Source organism: Pleurodeles waltl, chromosome 8, assembly GCF_031143425.1.
Source record: "Pleurodeles waltl isolate 20211129_DDA chromosome 8, aPleWal1.hap1.20221129, whole genome shotgun sequence".
NCBI classification, from domain to species: Eukaryota; Metazoa; Chordata; class Amphibia; order Caudata; family Salamandridae; genus Pleurodeles; species Pleurodeles waltl.
Genome location: NC_090447.1, coordinates 1,007,858,247 through 1,007,880,768, shown reverse-complemented (window position 1 = coordinate 1,007,880,768; position 22,522 = coordinate 1,007,858,247). Strand labels below are relative to the sequence as shown.

The window sequence follows — 22,522 nt, the reverse complement described above, 5'->3', positions numbered from 1 at the left end:
TCAGCTTATGATATGTGAGTGCCTTGTTGGTCTAATTTAGTTTCCATTTGGTCCATGCGTAGGTTTAATGAGTCGATTTTGCTATCAAAGGACTGTAAGCTTTGTTGCATAGCAAGTAGCATGCTTTCCAAGGTGGCCCCTGCTGCCGCCAGACCATCATTTTCAGCCTCAGGGGACTTATTGCATGGGGTCTTGGATGCACATTTATCCTAAAACGTTAAGCATGAATGGTGCTTGTCTGCTTTTCCCATGTTGGCGAGCGCTGAGACTGCAGTGTTCAGAGCGCAATTTTGGCTGCACACAAACTGCTTTGATAGCTACTGTAAGGGGATTATTATATATATTAAAGACCATGCGCTACAATCACCTAACATGCAGCCTCTCCAGCTGTGCCTCTAATCTCCACAGTGCGACCTAAATATTGTGACTTTCTATTTTTTCTGTTGCTGCTTAGGCGGTTGAGTTCCCCAGGGACGTGTTAGGGTAACCCAAGACTGCCCAGGGTGTTCTTAGGCGGCTGGTGTCTTCACACTCTCATTGACTTGCGAGAGGCAGTAATCAACCAGGTAGGGGTCTCCAGGGTCACCAATCATGCCTTTACAGTCAGTACTCCGCATGTCCAGGGAGTAACGAGTCACCATCCCAGCATAGGTCTGCTCTGGATTGAAAACATGAAAGTTCATTAATGAGGGTGGTGAGTACCAGTTTACCTAATAATTTACAGTAACGAAAGTGGTCTGTATGATCGTACATCTAGTGGGTCACGGCCCGTTTTAGGGAGTACCGCTATTAGAGCCTCCCAGCAAGTGTCAGGGAGGTGGCCGCGCTTCAGGGCTTCAGATAGCATAGCGAGATATGGAGTTAATGTTTGAGTCGGGAACGTGCTGTAATATTCTAGGGGTAACCCATCGCTGCCGGGAGCCTTGCCTTGTGATAGTTGTTGTAAAGCCTGTTGTATTTCCATAATGTCTATTGGCCTATCAAGGTCAGCTGTTTGTGGGGCGGTCAGGCAGGTCAGTGTGAAATCATTAAAAAACTAATTCAGTGATTCTGTGGGAGGTGGTGGGTGAGCTTTGTATAGTGTACTGTAATACTCTCTGAAGGCGCAGTTTATCTCAACTTGCGTGTTTACTATTAGTCCTGTGTCGAGGCGGATGGCCCCTATAGGAGAATTCCTTGGTTCGGAACGCGTGAGCCATGATAGGAGTTTGCCTGACCTATCTCCCTCCGCGTGCGCACGCGCCGTGTCGTGTTTGAAATCGAAGCGCCTTAGTCGCTTATCCGTTTCATGCCATTGTGTACGCGTTCTGGTGAGCTCAGCTTGGGTAATTGTGCCACAGGCAAATTTACATTCCGAGGAGTGGACTTCATCCTCGAGCTTGCGGAGCTCACGTAACAATGTTTGGCGTACCCCTACCGTTGTTGATATGCAAGCACCTCTTATAACTGCTTTGTGGGCGTCCCATTCCTTTGCTCTTGTGCTCGTTGATCCGTCATTGTGAGTGAAATAGGAGGAGATATGTGTGGCTAGTTCTTTTCTGAATGGCGGGTCCTGTAATAACTGTGTTTGCAGGCGCCAAGTTGGGATACAAGCGCGTGGCTTGCCCCACTTGATATGTGCAATAAGTGGGGAATGATCTGAAATTACTCTGGCAGTGTATTCGGTGCTTGTGATTCTGTGTATCAAGTCTTGTGTAGTGAGAATGAGATCTATGCGAGTGTGTAGAAGATGTACTGGGGAGTAATAGGAGTATGTTCTGTCTTGAGGATGTAAATGTCTCCAAGAGTCTATCAAGCGGTGATCCGACATCCATAGTCGCAGAATTTGAGAGTTTTTAGCTACCGGGGTGGCCGCTATGGGGGTGTGTGATCTATCCATGTCTATCTGTGGGACGCAGTTCATATCCCCACCCCAGATGCATGCTGAGAGTGAGTCGTTTGATATATGCGATATCGTTCTTTGTGGAAAGTCGCCCTGAGGTGTTTATTGTAGTCAAGTACTTACTACTTAAGGAATTTTGTTTTTCTGGTATCTAATTAAAGATTTTTTCCTTTTTTCACCTTTACTCTCTTTTTTTTTTTTTTTTTTTTTTTTTTGTCCTTTCGTGCTTTTCTTTGTTTTTTGGGTTTCTCCAAAGTAGTTTTTGTGACTAGTCCTGGTGCACCCACGGACTCCGCCTCAGGATTGTATTTGCTCGTTCCTTGTTGCTATCCTAGGCCGTGGACAGGCCCTCTTGTTTTCCTCGGTGTGGGGGGAGGGGCAGTCACTTCAGGTAGGCCATATTTTCCGGCCTAGTCGTAGCGGGCCCAAAAAACAAAGTTCAGGCCGCCCCGGTCCGTGTGGGGCGCGCCGCAGAGTGTCTGGGGGCCCGGGCCCCCCGCAGACGGCCCTCCACAGCTCAGCACCACTCCAGGGGCGAGCGGCCCCGACCGGGCAGAGCTGGGCGCGCGTGCGGCCCGGGCCCGATTTCCCTCGGAGGCACCAGGGCCCGCGCGCCACCCCCGCATGAAGACAATGAGGTCTGCGGGTCGCAGCTCCCTGCCCGGGGGTCGGCCCGTCCGCCCCTCGCGCCCCGGGCTGAAACCACCCCAGTCGACCGTGACCGGGGCAGAGGGTGTCGGAAGCGATCAGCGCGTTCCGGGAGGCAGCGCGCAGCCCCCGCGGGTCCCGTCAGGCATCGGGGCCGCAGCGGCGGCAGCGGACACCACGCGGGCCACGGGCGGCGCTCTCCTCCCCTCACCTCCTCCGGTGCGGCCGCTTCTCGGTGCCGGAAGCCTCGCGCCCTTCCCGCTCCGCTCCCCGCATCAGAGACGCCGCCGGTCCAGGGCGTTCGCGTGCTGGGCTTCCCCTAGAAAACAGGGGGGAGCCTCCTTGCGGTGTTGCGCATCAGGGATCAGGATATTTTAATAATCGGTGGGCCGAGAGCGGAGCTCCTGAATCAGGCGTCCGCTCCGGCCGCCATCTTGGCCACGCCTCCCGGTCCCTAGTATTGTAACACACATTCTGGTTCAGAGCCCGCAACTTCAGACATCTTATCCCTTTTACCTTCTACTTCTAATTTTCTTCATTTCCATTCTACCCCCCTACCTTTATTTTTGTTCTTTATTTTCTCTCTCCATTGTATTTGTTTCTTGTGCCTCTTCCTCCATTTTATCTATGGTTTCCATTTCGTCTTCTGTAACTGTGGACCATTGAAAGAGGAGTGGAGATGTGTGTGGTAGGTGAGGTATAAGGATGGCACACTGCAGTAGAACTGTGGGGTTTGGTAAGATGTACAGGGAGGATAGAAATGTACTTGATGGGTGGACGATGTAGCCATTGCCATGTCTGCTGTCTTTAACACCTTACCTGTCTTGCCATTCCTCCCAATATATTTGAAAGGCTTAATTGCTAATTTTGTTTGAGGATGCTATTGTTCTGTAAAAAGCCAGTGACTTTGGAACTTATCAGCCAATATACTATTTTTCAGTGTAGTTTGAGTGCTCTTTTAAAACAAGGACTTGCTTGGTTTGTTCTGCAAAGCTGTATCAATTGCTCGACACAGAATACTTTTACTTGATGACTACCCATACAAAGCAAAGATAAATGTTAGTGCACTCTTACAGCTGCATTTATTGTAGTGCCACCTGTGGCCAACTTTCAGCAGTGGAAGAAGTTTGTTTAAGAAATATTGATGGATGGTTTGGAATTTATCTGTATATGTGTATTTATTTTTTATTTATAATTTTGTTCAGCAAGAACCATGCAAATAGTAACATATGCTTAGCTGACATTAATACTAAGTTATTAATATGCACACTTCCATGTTATACACAAATAACGTGTAGGTTACATCTGTCTAACAGTGAGCAAAAATGTGCCATGAAGCAGCATCTTTGGGAACCAGAGGTTTAGCTTATAGCAGCTACATACCTGGCATAAAACTATCTATTAAGAGCACCTACATAGCTGTCAACCGATTGGGAAGAGTTTTAGGTCTTGAGTTTCGGGGGAGGGAATGCCCGATTCTCATTGCCCACCATTGTAATGATTGCTCTGTGGTGGAGTCTTCTTAAAGCCTGTTTTCGCCAGAGGAGTGTATATGTGCTGCTGCAAGAAGATTTCCCTGAATTGTTCAGTTTCTGCACTAGGCACTAGGGCAGCCAGTATGCAGCCAAGCAGGACATTTTTAAATGCTCCTGGCGTTAATATGCAGTCATTTTAGTTTTAAGAATTTGTGTGACACTGAAAAATTATTGTATTTTCCAGCCATCAGATGGGCCTTTACACTAAGAACTGTACTACTAATCTAAGGTCGTATTCACAAATGTCCTTTTGTACTCCTTTGAGGAGTTTAAAATCGAATCCGGTAGTCCTAATCACTATATTTATGTTGGTGTGTAGGTTAATATGCTTGTCAAGGCACTATTAAAAATTTTGTGTAGTTTCCGATGACAAACTTGTGTTAACGTGTCCCTCTATGATAATTTATTACACATCAGGACTCGTTTTAGGCCAATGAATCTTTTGACCCAGTTGAGAGACACCTTAGGACGAGATAACTAATCAATATGTCAATCAACACGTCAATAATGTCATCAATATTTATCACGACAACATATTTCACTTTAGTCAAAGTCATTAATCAATTCAAGATTCTACCATGACCTTGCAGCCATGAATAACCACACCAGTTTAGTAGAATTTTATAAGTTTTATTCCCTATTAATTACAAATCTAAGAGCAGGTGCGTTAATCTCAAAACATAATAGCATAGTCACGATATGGCAACTTTGATAAGATTTCATTAAAGCGAATATCACAAACATCAGAACATAACAGGGCCTGAACATACATCAATTTAGCAGAGTGTCAATAACGCGTCAGTTTAACAAAGCAGAGATTTGGTCGTTTGTCTATTTGCGTCAGTTTAGTGAACACCTGTCCTAACCACTGATTAGCATTAGCATGTTGGGCTTCATGCAAAACAATTTAGAACACCAATTTGGAAAAACATCTAAATATGGTCTCTGTCAAAAGTAAGCAGTTGGTACCTAGAAAGGAAAAGCAAACAGACAAATCACAAATGCATTGTCATAATTACCCTCCAAAGTTTAGGTCAGCGCACAGGTTCAGTTTTCATCTTCAGGACATCAGTCAAATCGCCATCTGTCAGAACTCGGCTGTGGGGCAAAAGGGCACTTCCCTCATAAGGAGGTAAAGTGTAAAATGGACAAATCTAAGGGCAAGGATGGTTTAAGTAAACCAAGTAAGTCACCGAACTGAGTGACAAAGTTTCTGGATCAAATCAATAGCATTCCCTACCTAATTCCCAATGGCTCCCAGTGTCATGGGTTTTCATCCCTTTTTCGTGGTACATTCCCCCAAACTTTTATTGGACATTTGTTATACCCCACTATCTTTAACCTATCAGAAAACACATTAGGTCACCTACTCTTTCACCCCATATTGATTTACAAGTCTCTGATTGGTCCTCTTATTTGGTGTCTTCAGAGGTGGCACGTCCGGTATGATTTCATCCTTCTGTAATTCTTTGCACATCTTTTGGTCAGTAGCTCCATTGTCTTCACCGGTTTGAATGACCTTGTACATTACATTAATCTACACTGTTTCATTTTGTTTTAACATTATTCTACAAGCAAGGAAAAATTCATGGGAACGGATCTAGCATAGTTACATTTGTCTTCTAGTTTGGAGGAAAAAATAATAAGGTTGTGTCCTTTTGTGAGTCAGCACACTGCGAGATAGGAAAAATACACTTAATATGAAAGCCAAACAGCTAAGCTTCGACTCATGCTAACTTAAGGCCTATAAGGATTTCAACACAAATTCAATAACACAATTAGTGCTAATTAGTATAAACTTATCTAATATATTGATACATAAACATCTTAATCACCATTATTAGTCCACGGATACATTGGTGGCCACTCCCAGTGGTCACATTTCAGGTGCACGTTTAGGCAAAATTATTATTACAGTTTCTATGCAGCATTATCACACATTAATTCATAAAAATGTCATGTTAATATAGATTATATAAGCTACGCTCTCTCACTTGCATTCCAAATTGGATTGGAATCTAGCCATATATGGATAGAAATTTGTAGTTTGGTATACAGATGAACAGAAACTCTTGTTTTCTTAAGCCATCCAGTGAGAGTGCCATTGCTCTCCTGTCCTGTGTCCTAGTGGGGGTTCATCTCTCGACAGAGACCTTGCTGCTCCAGCTGATTCGTAGTGTTAATCGGCCCCGTTGCACCCTTGGGAGCTAACTTCTAGTCTGCATGTGTAAATTGAAGTCCAGAGGCTTCACAGGCAGAAGCTATGCTTTCATGTGTATTTTATTACATTAACTGAAATGTTTGTCAACATTAACATGCAGCTGTAGCTGTACTTTTAGTTTGTTTTCCCAAATATGTTCTGTAACATTTGTCATAACTTATGAATAGTACTAGAAAGAAGGATGATGAGTGCTTCTGACAGAGAGCCCTGGCACATTTGGATTGAAAAGATGTATTAGTACTAATTAGGCATTGGTCTTCTACCAACTGCCCACCTTTTCATATATAAACTGCCTAGTATCTCTCTGACCTGCTTTTGAACTTGGACCTGTGTAGACTCCTTATTGATGAACTGTCTGTAGAGTGTGGGGCCTGAGAGCCTGGCTGGGGCTAGGGCGAGACCCTACTGAGCCTCTTGTTTTGTATGTTAGCTATGATTTTGAGAAATACAGGTGCTCTGATCAGTCGAGTGGTATGGGATCCTCAGCTCAAACACTGCACTTGTAGAGCTGATGAGCTCCAGCAGAAACCCCTTATCCTAAGTGGATTTATGCAGTGTTGAACCAGGTCATAATTTTGCTGGAAAGGGATAAAATGGGATAAAGCTGTGTCTCTGGTCACTGCAATATAAGTTGATATCTCAGAAAAACATGGTTTGGTAGACAGAATGAATGTGGAGGCAGTATGTTCAGTTCACTCCTTGACTACTGTGGAGTTGTCACCAAGGGGTTGATATGATGTTAACTCTAATGGCATAAGAGCGGTCAGAGTTCAGCTGTACCAACATGAATAGGAAATTGAACTAAGATTCACTAACAGTGTTCTTGAATTGCAGGGAGTCTTTGCCGTTCACTGCCACCCAACTACCATTTCATTCTTAAATTAAGACCGCTCAGGATGTTGCCGCATGGATTTTGAAAATTTGCGGCACACTGTTGCTTTTTTTGTGGCAAATGTACATCATTTTATGATATTGCTAATCATCAATTATTCATATTTATGAATTGTGATTTCATTTGAAACCTATGGTATCCATTCTAAATACCCGACCAAGTGCTTACTAGTAACACCTTTAGCAACTCCTAGCAAAAGGACTTTGTGTTTTGAAATTGTACAGTGTCTTCAGTCCGATGAAGTCTGAACTGATTGTGACTTTGTGAGCTCTTGCTGAGTTCGCACCAGTAGATAAGGACCATAGTATTCCATGCTCGGGCTTCACAAAAGAAGGCTTCCTATGCTTGCCTGATCTTCTGATCATTAAACTTTATACTGATGAGAAGAGCATCCCGGCCACCACACATAAACTATGCATATTGCTTTAATTTTATCACTTGGGCTCTCAGTGATATTCATGCAAAATATAGCACTATAAAGTAGCATTACATCAACACTAAATACTTTTAGAACCAGCACCCTAAACTAAATGCATGATTGATCTGTGCTACTGCAGTCTGCATGTGTAAATGTAGAAAATCCTTGAACCAAGGGTTCAGATGACAAAAGCAAACAGTAACAACATCAAGCCAAGACCGAGTTAAGGCAAGAACAAATATTATCAAACTAAAAGTTCTGAAGTGCTAGGGCACAAAGTTTTTCTGCCCACGGAATATGGTGTGCAGCTGAGCTAATTAACACAGGTCGGGTTAGATTATACTTGAACATAAAGTCATGTTTGATTGACTACAACAAAATAACCTTGTGCAGCTTATCAGAATCTATTTTTGAAAAAATAATTTCATATGCTGTCAAAACACCTTTCAGAGGACCACGGGCACGCAGGGATGACTGGGCCCAAACCTGGTGGTTGAAGCCTTTTACTTCTCATGTCCCTGGTCCTGACTTACTATAGATCCTGAGGACCTGGGCCAAGTACCCTTTGTGCACTTGACTCCAGTGGTAGCCGTGGGCAAGCAGTCAAAGGCTCCATCACGGGGATTTGGGGGGCAGTATAGATTAAGGTAAGTGAACACGACTTATAGCTCAAAGTGCAAACAGTTCGAACAATAGATCAACGTCCAGACTAATACTTTTTTTTATTTCGAACTCTATACATGCAAACGAATAACATGTACATGTATTGGGGGGAGCTAGCGCTGCACGATCGCCGAAATGCCCACTAGACACCAGGGGTAATTGTCATGAGGGGAGCGGGCCCTTGGGCAAGGGGCCGCTTCCCAGGGGGCGATTTATTTTTAGGCCATTTCTGCCCCCGCATCGGGGGGCCGGGAGGGGCAGAAAACCCCTAGCCACCAGGGATATGATTTTTTTTTTTTATATGTGGGGAGCCAAATTATTTTTAGGCCATTTCTGCACCCCCTGGGGGCAGAAAACCCCTAGACACTAGGGATAATTTGTTTTTGTTTATTTATTTTTTTATATGTGGGGTGCGGCCCCTTAGGCGAGGGTTGCTCCGGGGGGGGCAAGTAATTTTTAGGCCAGAAACCACTAGACACCAGGATTTTTTTTTTAACTTGCGCATAAGGGGAGCGGCCCCTTGGGCAAGGGCTGCTCCCCAGGGGGGCAAACTATTTTTAGGCCTCTTCTGCCCCCCCCCCACCCCCGGGAACCTCTAGACACCAGGGATATATATTTTTTTTATTTACTTTTGTTTTTATGTATGGGGAGCGACCCCTTAAGCAAGGGTCGCTCCCCTGGGGGCAAATATATTAGGCCGATCTGCTCCCGGGAGGGGGGTAAGGGAGGAAGAAACCACTTAGGCACCAGGGATTGGTGTGTGTGTGTTTTGTTTGGGGGGCAGCTCCCCATGGGGGCACATTACTGTTGGCTGTATGGCCATATGGCCATACCCTCACCCCAAATGGGCAGATCCACACCGGGGGGGGGGGGCAGAAAGTCTACTAGATGCCAGGGAATTACAAAAAATATAGAGTGGGGTGGTGGCTGCCAACCAATATGGGCCTGGTTATAAACCCGCCCCAACTGAAGGGGGTAACAGTCTTAGCTCTCCCCCACACACTAAAACATCTTATCCCACTGCAAGCAAGAGGACATTTAATTATTTTGGGTTTTGTTTTCATTTGGGCCATGAGAGCTTGGCTAACTCTCCAAATCGTCCCACTTGGAATTGCGAGGGCTGCTCTTTTTGGACTTTGGGATGCTGCCATGTAGAAAAATCCACAAGACCTAGACACATATGAAAACTAAACATCTGGACAATTCCAGGGTGGTGTGCTTCTCATGCACCCTACACCTATTTCTTACCCACAGTGCCCTTCAAACCTCCAACTTTGCTGGAAATCACAAATTTTCCCCACATTTTTGTGATGGAACCTTCTGGAATCTGCAGGAATCCACAAAATTCCTACCACCCAGCATTGTCTCATCTATACCGATAAAAGTTCTGCTGCACTTGTCGGCCTAAAAATGTTTTTTTCCAAAACTGCCCTTTTGGACCCGCTTTGGTTCCCCCTCAATTTCAACATGTTTTTGGCTCTTCCCTGCCACAGGCACTTGACCCACCTACACAAGTGAGGTATCATTTTTACCGGTAGACTGAGGGGAACGTTGGGTGGTAGGAAATGTGTCCTGGTGTGGTGATCCTACACAGAAATGTGGGGAAAATGTGTGTTATTTTTGTTGTTGTTTTTTTTTAGTTAAATGTGAACAGAACCTGGTGAGAGCCCCAGACATCTTTTTTACACACTGCCTTACATTTGGAAGGAAAAATTGTAGACAAAGACAAGTGGCAATAACACTTGTTTTGCTATTCTGTGTTCCCCCAAGTCTCCCGATACAAATGGTACCTCACTTGTGTGTGTAGGCCTAGCGCCCACGAAAGGAAATGGCTCAAAACACAACGTGGACACATCAAATTTTTTCACAGAAAACAGAGGTGTTTTTTGCAAAGTTCCTACCTGTGGATTTTGGCCTCTAGCTCAGCCGGCCCCAGGGGGGGCATAAATGGCCTAAAATAAATTTGCCCCCCAACCCCACCCTTGCCTACGGGGTCGCTCCCCCTGCGTGACATTGGCGCCAAAAAAAAAAAAAAAGAACCCCGGTGCCTAGTTGTTTCTGCCCCCCCCTTGGGGCAAGATTGACCTAAAATCGTCCGATCTGCCCCTAAGGGGGGCAGAAATGGTCTAAATAAAATTTGCCCCCCAGGTGAGCGACCCCTGCTTCATGGGTCGCTCCCCCATCTCTAAAAAAAATAAATAGAAAAAACAAAAATTAGCCCTGGCGCCTAGAGGTTTCTGCCCCCAGGGGAGGCAGAAATGGCTTAAAATAAATATGTCCCCCAAGCCCCCCCGGGGAGCGACCCTTGCCTAAGGGGTCGCTCCCCATCTGTAAAACAACAACAACAAAAATCCCCGGTGCCTTGTGGTTTCTGCCCCCCTTGGGGGCAGATCGGCCTAATTAAAATAGGCTGTATGGCTTAAAATAAATGTGCCCCCCACGGGAACGACCCTTGCCTAAGGGGTCGCTCCCTTTGCGTGAAATTCACGAAAAAAAAACCTCCCTGGTGTCTAGTGGTTTCTGTCCCCCTTGGGGGTAGATTGGCCTCATAAAAATAGGCCAATCTGCCCCCAAGGGGGACAGAAATGGGCTAAATATAATTTGCCCCCTAGGGGAGCGACCCTTGCCTAAGGGGTCGCTCCCCACCTCTAAAAAAAAAAAAAAAAAAAAAAAAAATGATCCCTGGTACTTAGAGGATTTTCTAGCCTTTTATTCCGATGTGTTTCGTTGAAGGCTATTGTGCTGCCTTTTTTCAAATCTAGTTTAAAATCGCCGGACACAATGAGGATAGCATCCTTATTTCGCTTCTGCAGCATTTTTAAAATACTGATCAATGTTTCCGTATTTTCACTGTCTTGAGTTTTGTTTGGGTGACTCTATACATTGATCAACAGTAAGGTACTGTTGGTGCCTGATGAAACCCGGTGTTCCAACTTTATTGGTAGCAGACAGTCGATTTCCATGTCTATCAGTTTGATCATCCAGTTGATTTTCATAGAACAGTATGTTGTGAGGCCACCCTTGGTGTGTCGGTATCTTTGAGGTTGTTTTGTGGAAACGTCTATCCCAGTATATCCAGGGATTTGAATCGGCTCCAGACACCATGTTTCCTGGAACATGGTGATTTCGAATTGCTGTCAGAAGCTCAAAACCATCTCGTCAGTAACCAGATTTTTTTAAACCATGAGCGTTCCAGGATCATATGTGGATGTTTACTGGATTTTCATCAGGACCAGTTGCGACTGTTGTCGTTTAAGTTTTACCTTTCTGTCAGATTGACTGATGAGGGCATACCAATGAAAACTTGTTGGTACGTGCCATGATGAAGCATGCTTTGGTGCTTTACTATTGTTAAATGTTCCCTTCTACTTGTGGAAGTTTCTACTTCCACCGCCCCTTTTAAAAACAAGCCGCCCTTCTTTTTTTCCAGTATCAAGAGATTGGGATATTGAAGCGGTTCTAATTTTTGCAGAGCGATGCCCCATGCGCTGAACGTGTCTTGATTTACTAGAATTTGGTCTATTATGGCAGGCATGGCCCAGGATGTCAGTGTTTCCTCTTTGTCTTTATTCTTCGGATGTGGAGAGAACTCCACAGTCATCAATTCTGTCATTGGGATATGAGCCAGGGGCTGAATCGCTTTTATTAACTTCAATATTGTGCCTCTGTTTAAGATGTTGAATGTCCCCTTCGAATCATAACAAGAGATTAGAAGTAATTTATTGTCTTCTGAAGCCACCTTGCCATACGATGTCTGAAGTCCTAGAATTCTTGTTTGTGCCGCACTGATTGTGCAATTATCTGGCCAAGGGTAGTAAACTTGATCTGAAATCTGTTTATTATTTCCCGCAGACTGATTTAGTGAGATCGTATGATGTTCGGTGCTTGCACATTGTAGGTTATATTCCCGGAGTTTGACAGTTTCCAACCTGTCATTAACCAGCTGGATTCCCTGTTCAGGGCACTGACAAATAATTTTTGTTCTTTTTCCCTGTGATTCTCTTGAGGCCACCTCACCATACGAGGGGCTACCGCCCGCTCACCGCTGAAAAAAGGGGTTTTAGGTGACTGTTGCTGTAATACTAATTGATTACTAGGAGCCCTTAGTTCAAACGTGGATTTGACCTCGCTAGCCGGCTGCTCTTCCCTCATCCGTCTGGATTTTATCCTGCTTGCTACCTTGTTACTATTATCTGTTCTTCCTGATTCCTTATTCTGCAAGCAGTTGAATTTAGCGAATGATTTCCATATACTATTTTTCTGGATCCCCTTTGATTTTTTCAGTGCTTTCCATTGTTCTTTTCCCTTTTCGTGAGCGAGGTTTCCTCCACTACTGAGTTGTTAGCAACTGATTCCTTCGATCCGCCCATGGTCGATCCTAGTTCTTGTGTGCTGAGACATGATCTACCCTCTGTTGCTCGAAATCCTTTCCTGTCCGGAAGAGTGGTTTTCAGTGAGATTTTTGCTTTTGTGTGGGGGATCCTCTACATTTTGTGCACTTTCCTTATTCATTGGGTTTTTGAGGGCCTTCTCACCGCTGCTGCTAAAGTGGTCTTGAGTTCTAAGGGTCTGAACTTTTACCTCTTTCAGGATGTCAGCAACTATTGATTTTCCACCCCCAGCAGTGACGTAAGGCTGTAATTGTAAGTGTTGTAGTTAAAAACACAAGAACAAAGTAAGAATGTAGGGAGAAGATGAAGGGGGTTAGATACCTAAAAGTAGGACATTAATTAATTTTTATTTGCCCTGTCAAAATAGATATGCATTCTTTTTCATAATCTTCCCTCTTCTCAGTCTTTTTTTTCTTTCTTCTATAGCTGTGACATCGTCACCTACCACCATCTTCCCATTGATTCTCAATGAAGACATTTTTTTTTTTTAGTTTTTTTTTTTTTAGGAAAACTCAGCTTTCTGTGCTCCTAGGTACCTACCTCAGGCAGACAAATGGATTATTGCAGTTTAAGGAAGTGTAAGAACGGTCGGTTTCCATGCCTGTTCCATGACACTTTGATACCCCTTAGATTAACTGCTTATGGGATGAATTTTCGTTCCCTTTCTGTTGTCCTGTGTGGCACGCACATGCAAGTTAAGACATTAAACACACGGTAGCAAGTAGAAAACAAGCATTTGCAATGTAATAGATCTCGTATTTGGCGAGAGTTAAAGCTATTGGCGTTGTAAATGCATGACTGGACTTTTTTGCAACATAAATTGGTCAAACTTGCCGCATAATTTGGTCCTTTCCTGCCACATAATTCCAATGGCCCTGCATATAACTAAATTACTTCCATTTACCTTCTGCAGCACATTATCTGGGGTGCCGTGCCGCTGCTGAAAAGAAATGTGTTGAGTGCACATATGACACTATGGCAGACTTCTAACCCCTTCCTCCAGGGCAAAGCTTTCCAGCTTTGCCGTTATCCATGAACTGGAGTCTCTCAATGGGACTTCGAATTCATTATCATCCCCCGGCCGTAGAACATGATTTACTACATTGTTTACTACGGCACTCGGAGCAAGTCAGGCCTTTTCATATACAAAGTGCATGTACTTAAGAAAAGTCCCTCTCCTTCACGAAATGCAGCTCGTATTACACAACTCCATAAAGGCTTATGCTATAGACTGCAGTGTTAGGACATGACTATTACCATAAAAAATCAGCAGATCAAACGTTATTCACATTGCATGGAAATGGTGAAAATTCCAAATAATGAACGTGTTTTGATAAAAAAGCAAACAACATGACAGAGCCCAAAAAAGGCTACATTTGTAACCACACAGGCGAAGCTTTGTAAAACTCAGTTTCTAAGCAATATGGAAATACTTAATGTTACGTGAACTCCCAATTAGCCAGGTCCTCGAAGTTTGTCAACAGACCCTCCAGATTGAGAAAGGCTTTGGTTAATTTGCTTTCTTAGGCATCAAGCATCACCCAGCTCATTGACACTATGGCAGGGGAGAGTTTTCCTAGAGGGATCAGCCTCCTCACAGCTCTTCAAACCCGCCAGACCAAGCTCCCAGAAGCAGTCTTTAAAAAAACAAAAGCTTAAACTTAATAAAATAATTTTCAAATGTGCACTCATGTGATACGAAAAAATTTATTTATAAACTGATCTCAAGCACAAACTGACTTTACGACGTTACATACGATGTTAAATAAGTTTTAAGTAATTATGGGCCATATGTACGAACACTTTTTCCCATAGACACAGAATGGGTAAAAACCTTTGCTACATCTGGCCCTATGTTCCGAATAAGGTTTGCACCCATTTTAAAATCGCAAATTAATGACCGACTCGCAAACACTTCACGAAGGCTGCAAGCACGTTAACCCCTGTGGGTCCAGAGAGCCGAGGAATGTAAGTGCAGATTGACACTGACAAGCACAGCCTGGACTGCTCGTGCTCTGAGCTTATGGGAGCGCTGCACCTGCAGGAGTGGTCACTACACTGAGTTTGGCTCACGACTCGCAAACACTTCACTCTGTGGCGGCGTACTGACAATAAAGTTTTGTATATATCTTAAAGCTTTTCAAGTAGACATGTCGAAAAAGGAAAACTTTATGAAATCGCTCAAAACCACAAAAAGCTTCGGCTTAAATGAGCAGTGTAAAAGGTAACCAATTAGGAAGTAGCAGGGATGGAATACTGCAATAAAATGCAAGCAGCTATCAGCCTGATCACCCACAGTAAAATGGGAGCAGCAAAGGTAATAGTCTGTAAAAGCAACTGATAAAGAAACTAAAGTGGAATAATACAGTAGTTTATCACTGCTCTGAAACAGAAAAAGGAGGGAGAAAAAAGCAGAATTAATCACTAGCGAGCAAGAATTTTTTAAGGACACTGCAACCAACAAATTAAATTGTTTGAAGCCATAAGAAGCATACCATAAATATACATGAGGTCGAAAGCTTACCCTCGATCTAAAAACAGCACACGGAGGCTGTTTGTTTATTCTTTATTTTTTTTTAGCAACGTTTCTGAAATCGCGACCATCACATACCGCCACATATTTGGCAATAAAATAGTGATTTGTGAAATAGCTAGAAGCTGGAGGGTCTGCTGAATAGTCCAAACAAATGACCGAGTAGTTGTGAAGTAGGAAATCCATAGTGCTTTATAAGTTTACAGTTATACAGATAAGGGACAAAATTTCCGAGTTACATCGCTACTAGTCTCTTTTATATTTGACAGCTGGCCTCCAGTTTTGCGGGAGATATCACACTGAATAGCCCTCCACTCTGAAGCTACGAATGTGAGTGGAGCTCAGTGAGATCTGTATGATGTTGTGCTCAACTCTCCTTGCTGAATTAAAGGCTTGAATGTCTGAGAGCTGAGACAAATTGAAATATGATAGCTGAAAAGAAGTGTATGGTGTGATTGCAAAGGGTAGAGAACACTTGGCGGGGTGTTTGTTCGAGAGATCAGACATCTGTAAGAAAAGAGATCTTGGTACCTTCCAGGCACAGTGTACAATGCCAACAGTTGTCATATGATGGACCTATGCTGTTAGTGCCTGTTCATAGATGAATGTAGATTATTGTTGAGTGTCTGGGACTTACATGTCAAAACTGGATCTGGCTCCATATCTAGCCACCTTGTTGCAGGCATTTCTGTAGATGATGCAGTGGACTGAATCTAATTATTTGGGGTATATTATCCCATTGTGTTGTGGAAGTGTGCAGAAAGGGCATGTTTGAGAGGAGTTGGTTTAGCTGAGTTGTCAAACTGTAGTGGTCACTGGAGGCATCAAGGTTGAATGAAGCATTTGGCAATTAAAAGATGACTATATGACTGCCTGGAGGTGGACAAGGAGATATGAGACAAAGTAGTTAGAGCATTGGGGATAATGTTGCTAGCGGTTGCAGAGGCTAGAGCAGTCATATTACTAAGAAGTAGTGGTAGGGTGTAGAGTGAAAGGTGGTGCAGTTATTGAGATTAAGAGCACTGGAGGAAATAATTATGTAGAAAAGCAATAGTGAAAAAGGTTGGGCTTATGAAAGGACCATTGAGAAGGTGAATAATTGGCCAGTGTTAGTCAGATATTTTCAGGTTATCTTCAAAAACCTGAATCCTATTATCACCTCTATTTAATAGGGAGATGGCCAGGTCAGCATTTTTATGGAACGAGGAGTGCAGAGATAGCTTCTGGTGATACAGGATTTTCGAGTTGCGTGATCCATAAAGGGCTAGGAGAAGGGATGATAGGTGAGGGGGGGCTGAAGGCTAGTGGTGCTGGTGGAAGACAGTGTGGCTTGAACGTTGTACTAGGGAGCAGTTTTGCTGTAGAAGAAAGCATCAACAGTCTTAGAGAAGATTAAGGACTAGTTGTTTTGTTAAAATGGTATTTTGAGTAAATCTTGATTTTTTTTTTTTCTGGAGGTATTCGTATTTTAGGATAGATTGTTAGTGCCGTGGTGATGTGTGGGGCGGAGGGCCATGATTATTTACAAGACAATTGTCGCACCTAAAAGGTTACACATATAACAAGGACTGATGACCCAACGCAATAACCATAGGCTCAGTTAAATGAACTTGGAGTACCATTGGTAATAAGGTAGGCTATGTTCACCTATACAGATTAAGTAGCCTTTGAGAAAACGGAACACAGGAGCCTATTAGCACCTTAGCACAACTTACTTTTCAACCACCTGCCCTAAACGGTCCCGGTCTGGGTAGCTCTGGAAGGCCAGAAGAAATGTCAATGCAATGGAGGAGCGTAAGTTTCCGAGAACAGACCTAGTGAGAGTAGTCTTGAATCAGGGGCCTCAACTAAGAGGCGTCGCCACTGACTTTCGAACTTCACAGTCACCATAGGGTCTGCTTGCAGGAGCTCAGATAAATACACTTGTGCAAACGTTCACACCAGCCCTTAAAGTGCATGTATGTTGCATAACAGGAAATTGGCACTGTAAGCAGTATTACTGTTAAATATGTTTTTAAAGTGTTCATTATTTTATAACTGTTACCCGAGGAATGTGTGCTTTTTTTTAATCTTCTGAAATCGGAATCTCTAAATGCTCCATAAATCTGATTCAGATTGTCTCTTCAGAAAACGTTTTAGCTGAAAGTGAAGCTTGTTCTGAATGTATTCGATGCTTTTCTTTAATGTAACGACATTCTGTATTCCTTGTTGTAGATTCGATTCTTTGAAGCGGTGCACCCATTACGAAATCAACTTAATGACCTTAAGTTGAAAAACAACAACCTGTCGGAAGAATTAAGTGATTGTAAACGTCAACTCAAGAGCCTGATGGAGGTTTGTACGGCCCCTAAACGGACTGACTTCTTGAACAAAGTTCTGTTATAGTTGTGTTCCAGTGGTGGCTGGTGACTGAAAGCAGTGGTGGGGCACAAATACAACACGGAATTGCACCTTGTGAGTGAGCCTCACTACCCACGTATTTCCATTCTCCTACTCATCCACTGCCTTTGGTCGCCTACCCATTCACACAACTCTTATACACAGACACCCACATTTCTCAGCCACTAAGTCAAGCCCTGCAAACACTTATTCAAACAAACACACATTGCCTCACCCATCCAGTACCAGCAGTTTCAGTGATAAAAGCTGCGCTTTTATTTGAGCTGCAGATTACATGTTTAATATGACATATCACGTCTTTAGTCTGCAGAAGAAATAAAACGAGCATAACTAGCCATGACAAATTACTGGAACCATTACTGCCTTTGAGAGACGAAATCACCTACAGTGGCAATGAAGGGAGCTGAGAGAACAGATTTTTTTCTTATTGTCTGTAAAAAAAGATAGAGCTCCAACTTACTTGTGTGCAGGGTTGTCCTTGGCATATTTATGACTTGAGGTCTTCAGGTCACACTCCTGTCTCCTAGAGAGCCCTGGACCGAGTTATTTATTGTATTTATTCAATTTATCTGTGTAGGAGGCTGGCCTGGCTTGTAGTGGGTACCAAGGGGTACTTACACTTTGTACCAGGTCCAGTTATCCCTTATTAGTGTAGAAGAGGTGTTTCTAGCAGCTTAGGCTGATAGAAGGTAGCTATAGCAGAGCAGCTTAGGCTGAACTAGGAGACCTGCAAAGCTCCTACTGTACCACTGGTGTCGTATGCACAATATCATAAGAAAACACAATACACAGATATACTAAAAATAAAGGTACTTTATTTTTATGACAATATGCCAAAAGTATCTCAGTGAGTACCCTCAGTATGAGGATACCAAATATACACAAAATATATGTACACAATACCAAAAATATGCAGTAATAGCAAAAGGAAGTAATGCAAGCAGTGTAAAGTTACAATAGATTGCAATAGGAGCACATAGGTATAGGGGCAACACAAACCATATACTCCAAAAGTGGAATGCGAACCACGAATGGACCCCAAACCTATGTGAGCTTGTAGAGGGTCGCTGGGACTGTAAGAAAACAGTGAGGGTTAGAAAAATAGCCCACCCCAAGACCTTGAAAAGTAGGTGTAAAGTGCACCTATAACCCCCAGAGAGCACAGAAGTTGTGATAGGTGGATTCTGCAAGGAAGACCAACACCAGCAAAGCAACAACAGTGGATATCTGGACCGGAGTACCTGTGAAACAAGGGGACCAAGTCCAAGAGTCGCAACAATGTCGAGAGAGGGCAGATGCCCAGGAAATGCCAGCTGAGGTTGCAAAGAAGCTGCCACCGGATGGAAGAAGCTTTGTGTTCTGCAAGAACGAAGAGGACTATGAACTTCCCCTTTGGAGGATGGATGTCCCACGTCGTGAAGAAGCTTGCAGAGGTGTTCCCACGCAGAAAGACCCCAAACAAGCCTTGCTAGCTGCAAGGGTGGCAGTTAGGGTTTTTTGATGCTGCTGTGGCCCAGGAGGGACCGGGATGTCGCCACTTGGATGAGGAGATAGAGGGGGCGCCCAGCAAGTCAGGGAGCTCTCACAGAAGCAGGCAGCACCCGCAGAAGTACTGGAACAGGCACTTGGAAGAGGAGTGAACCAGAGTCCACCCGAAGTCAGAAAAGGGAGTCCCACGACGCCGGAGGACAACTCAGAAGGTTGTGCACTGCAGGTTAGAGTGTCGGGGACCCAGGCTTGGCTGTGCACGAAGGAAATCCTGGAAGAGTGCACAGGAGCCGAAGCAGCTGCAAATCACGCGGTACCCAGCCATGCAGTCTAGCGTAGGGAGGCAAGGACTTACCTCCACCAAACTTGGACTGAAGAGTCACTGGACTGTGGGGGTCACTTGGACAGGGTTGCTGAGTTCCAGGGACCACGCTCGTCGTGCTGAGAGGGGACCCAGAGGACCAGTGATGCAGTCTTTTGTTGCCTGTGGTTGCAGGGGGAAGATTCCGTCGACCCACAGGAGATTTCTTCAGAGCTCCTGGTGCAAGAAGGAGGCAGGCTACCCCCAGAGCATGCACCACCAGTAAACAGGCGAGAAAGCCGGCAGGATGAAGCGATACAAGGTTGCAGTAGTCATCGTTGCTACTTTGTTGCGGTTTTGCAGGCATCCTGAGCAGTCAGCGGTCAATCCTTTGGCAGAAGGTAAAGAGGGAGAATCAGAGGAACTCTGGTAAGCTCTTGCATTTGGTATCTGAAGAATTCCCCAAAGCAGAGACCCTAAATATCCAGAAAAGGAGGTTTGGCTACATAGGAAGGAGGATAGGCTAGTAAGAAAGGTAAGAGCCTATCAGAAGGAGTCTCTGATGTCACCTGATGGCACTGGCCACTCAAAGCAGTCCAGTGTGCCAGCAACACCTCTGTTTCCAAGATGGCAGAGGTCTGGGGCACACTGGAGGAGCTCTGGGCACCTCCCTGGGAGGTGCAGGTCAGGGGAGTGGTCACTCCCCTTTCCTTTGTCCAGTTTCGTGCCAGAATAGGGCTGGGGGATCCCTAAACCGGTATAGACTGGCTTATGTAGAGATGGGCAGCATCTGTGCCCATCAAAGCATTTCCAGAGGCTGGGGGAGGCTACTCCTCCCCAGCCATCACACCTATTTCGAAAGGGAGAGGGTGTAACACCCTCTCTCTGAGGAAGTCCTTTGTTCTGCCTTCCTGGGCCAAGCCTGGCTGGACCCTAGGAGGGCAGAAACCTGTCTGAGGGGTTGGCAGCAGCAGCAGCTGCAGTGGAGACCCCGGAAAGGCAGTTTGGCAGTACCCAGGTTCTGTGCTAGAGACCCAGGAGATCATGGAATTGTCTCCCCAATGCCAGAATGGCATTGGGGTGACAATTCCATGATCTTAGACATGTTACATGGCCATGTTCGGAGTTACCATTGTGACGCTATACATAGGTAGTGACCTATGTATAGTGCACACGTAAAATGGTGTCCCTGCACTCACAAAGTCCGGGGAATTTGCCCTGAACAATGTGGGGGCACCTTGGCCAGTGCCAGGGTGCCCACACACTAAGTAACTTTGCACCCAACCTTCACCAGGTGTAGGTTAGACATATAGGTGACTTATAAGTTACTTAAGTGCAGTGGTAAATGGCTGTGAAATAACGTGGACGTCATTTTACTCAGGCTGCACTGGCAGGCCTGTGTAAGAATTGTCAGATCTCCCTATGGGTGGCAAAAGAAATGCTGCATCCCATAGGGATCTCCTGGAACCCCAATACCCTGGGTACCTCAGTACCATATACTAGGGAATTATAAGGGTGTTCCAGTATGCCAATGTGAATTGGTAAAATTGGTCACTAGCCTGTTAGTGACAATTTAAAAAGCAGAGAGAGCATAACCACGGGGGTTCTGGTTAGCAGAGCCTCAGTGAGACAGTTAGGCATCACACAGGGAACACATACATATAGACCACAAACTTATGAGCACTGGGGTCCTGGCTAGCAGGATCCCAGTGACACATAACAACCACACTTACAACTTAGGGTTTTCACTATGAACACTGGGCCCTGGCTAGCAGGATCCCAGTGAGACAGTGAACACACCCTGACACATACTCACAAACAGGCCAAAAGTGGGGGTAACAAGGCTAGAAAGAGGCTACTTTCTCAAAATCTGCCACAGACTGCTTGTAATGCAGGAAAAGGGGATTTTGTTTGCCCAACGCCACATTCTTTTAATAAAACGTGACCTCTGGTACATAACATGCTAGAGTGGGGTGTGGTCAGTAAGGCCTTCTGATCACACCCCACCATATGAGTTTTAGGAAAGGGTGGATAATAATATCGGAGTGGCATGCAGTTTTAAGAAACCCGGGCTGAACAAAAAACGCTCCAGGTTGTTTACTATCAGGCCTTCTGGTGGAGGAGGTGATGAGCCAGGGACGTCACTGCGTTCTGAGAAAACGTAAGGGCTTTGCGCGGGCAAGCCCTGTCAGCCCTACTGTGCAGCTTTCAGCCACATACTGACGCAGGCGCAGTGGGGCTTTTGAAAGTGCACAACTTTCACTCGGAAACTGTTGTGCAGAAAATGTTTTACTTTCATCATGTAATTAAATATATGCTTCACTAGAGAGGCCAGAAAAGGCTAGGGGCGCAGCCCCTTAGCCCTTGAACACCAGCTGCCCCTGTTGTGTTCGCTATATTAACCAAGGCTGTTTTCTGGAATAGTGGGAATACCGAACGCACAGTAACACCCTAAGGCGCTGTGCTCGGGCACAACAGCATGTGCATCTCAAAGTTAAAATAGAAGAAAACCAAGCAAGTGCTTTACACTAGTAGACAACTGGTTTAAGCAGTCAACTATATTTTTAAATGTTTTTATTGTATTTTATACTATGCAGGGCAGTACCAGGTAGACGCCCCAGTGACAAAAGGAAACGTCAGGAAAATCTCGAAATCGGTTTTCTCACATCCATGTCAGATCATCTGGTCTCATGTGATCAGTGCTGTCCTGACACTGTATGGCGCAGTTGCTGAGACACACACGTGTGTGTCCCGGCCTTTCCGCATTTTGTCTGGAACAGTTTCTTGCGGCGAAGGCTCAATTTATTGTTTGTAGTAAGGGCAGATTATTTGGTCGGGTTGTCAACACAGAAATGGGCCCCTTTTCTCACATCTGGAGCATAATTGAAGCTGCTGTCAGCATTGACTGCGAGAAAGCTCCATTGCGTTTTGCCCTTTCTCCTAAAATATAGCTGAGCTGAGCGAACCACAGCAATAAGGCGGCGGTATCAAGAGTAACATGGAATGTATTTTTTAGCTCATTGGTTCTTAACCTTTTGACTTCTGTGAACCACCACTTAATACTGGAGTCTCGGGACCCAAGGTGAATAATTATTGGACTCCACGACCTCCACTGTGTCATTATTACTACTTGAGGGACCTTCAATGTCA

The 22,522-nt window shown here is 44.6% G+C and overlaps 1 protein-coding gene across 2 annotated transcripts in view; it reads left to right on the top strand.

Moving 5' to 3' along the window:
• The window catches only part of PIBF1 (progesterone immunomodulatory binding factor 1), an 843,837-nt gene that overhangs the window by 146,464 nt on the left and 674,851 nt on the right, over positions 1-22,522 (top strand). For both annotated transcript variants that reach the window (XM_069205285.1, XM_069205286.1), the window contains exon 5: positions 17,398-17,517. In XM_069205285.1, coding sequence (XP_069061386.1) covers positions 17,398-17,517 — 120 coding nt within the window. The remainder of the gene's footprint in view (positions 1-17,397; positions 17,518-22,522) is intronic.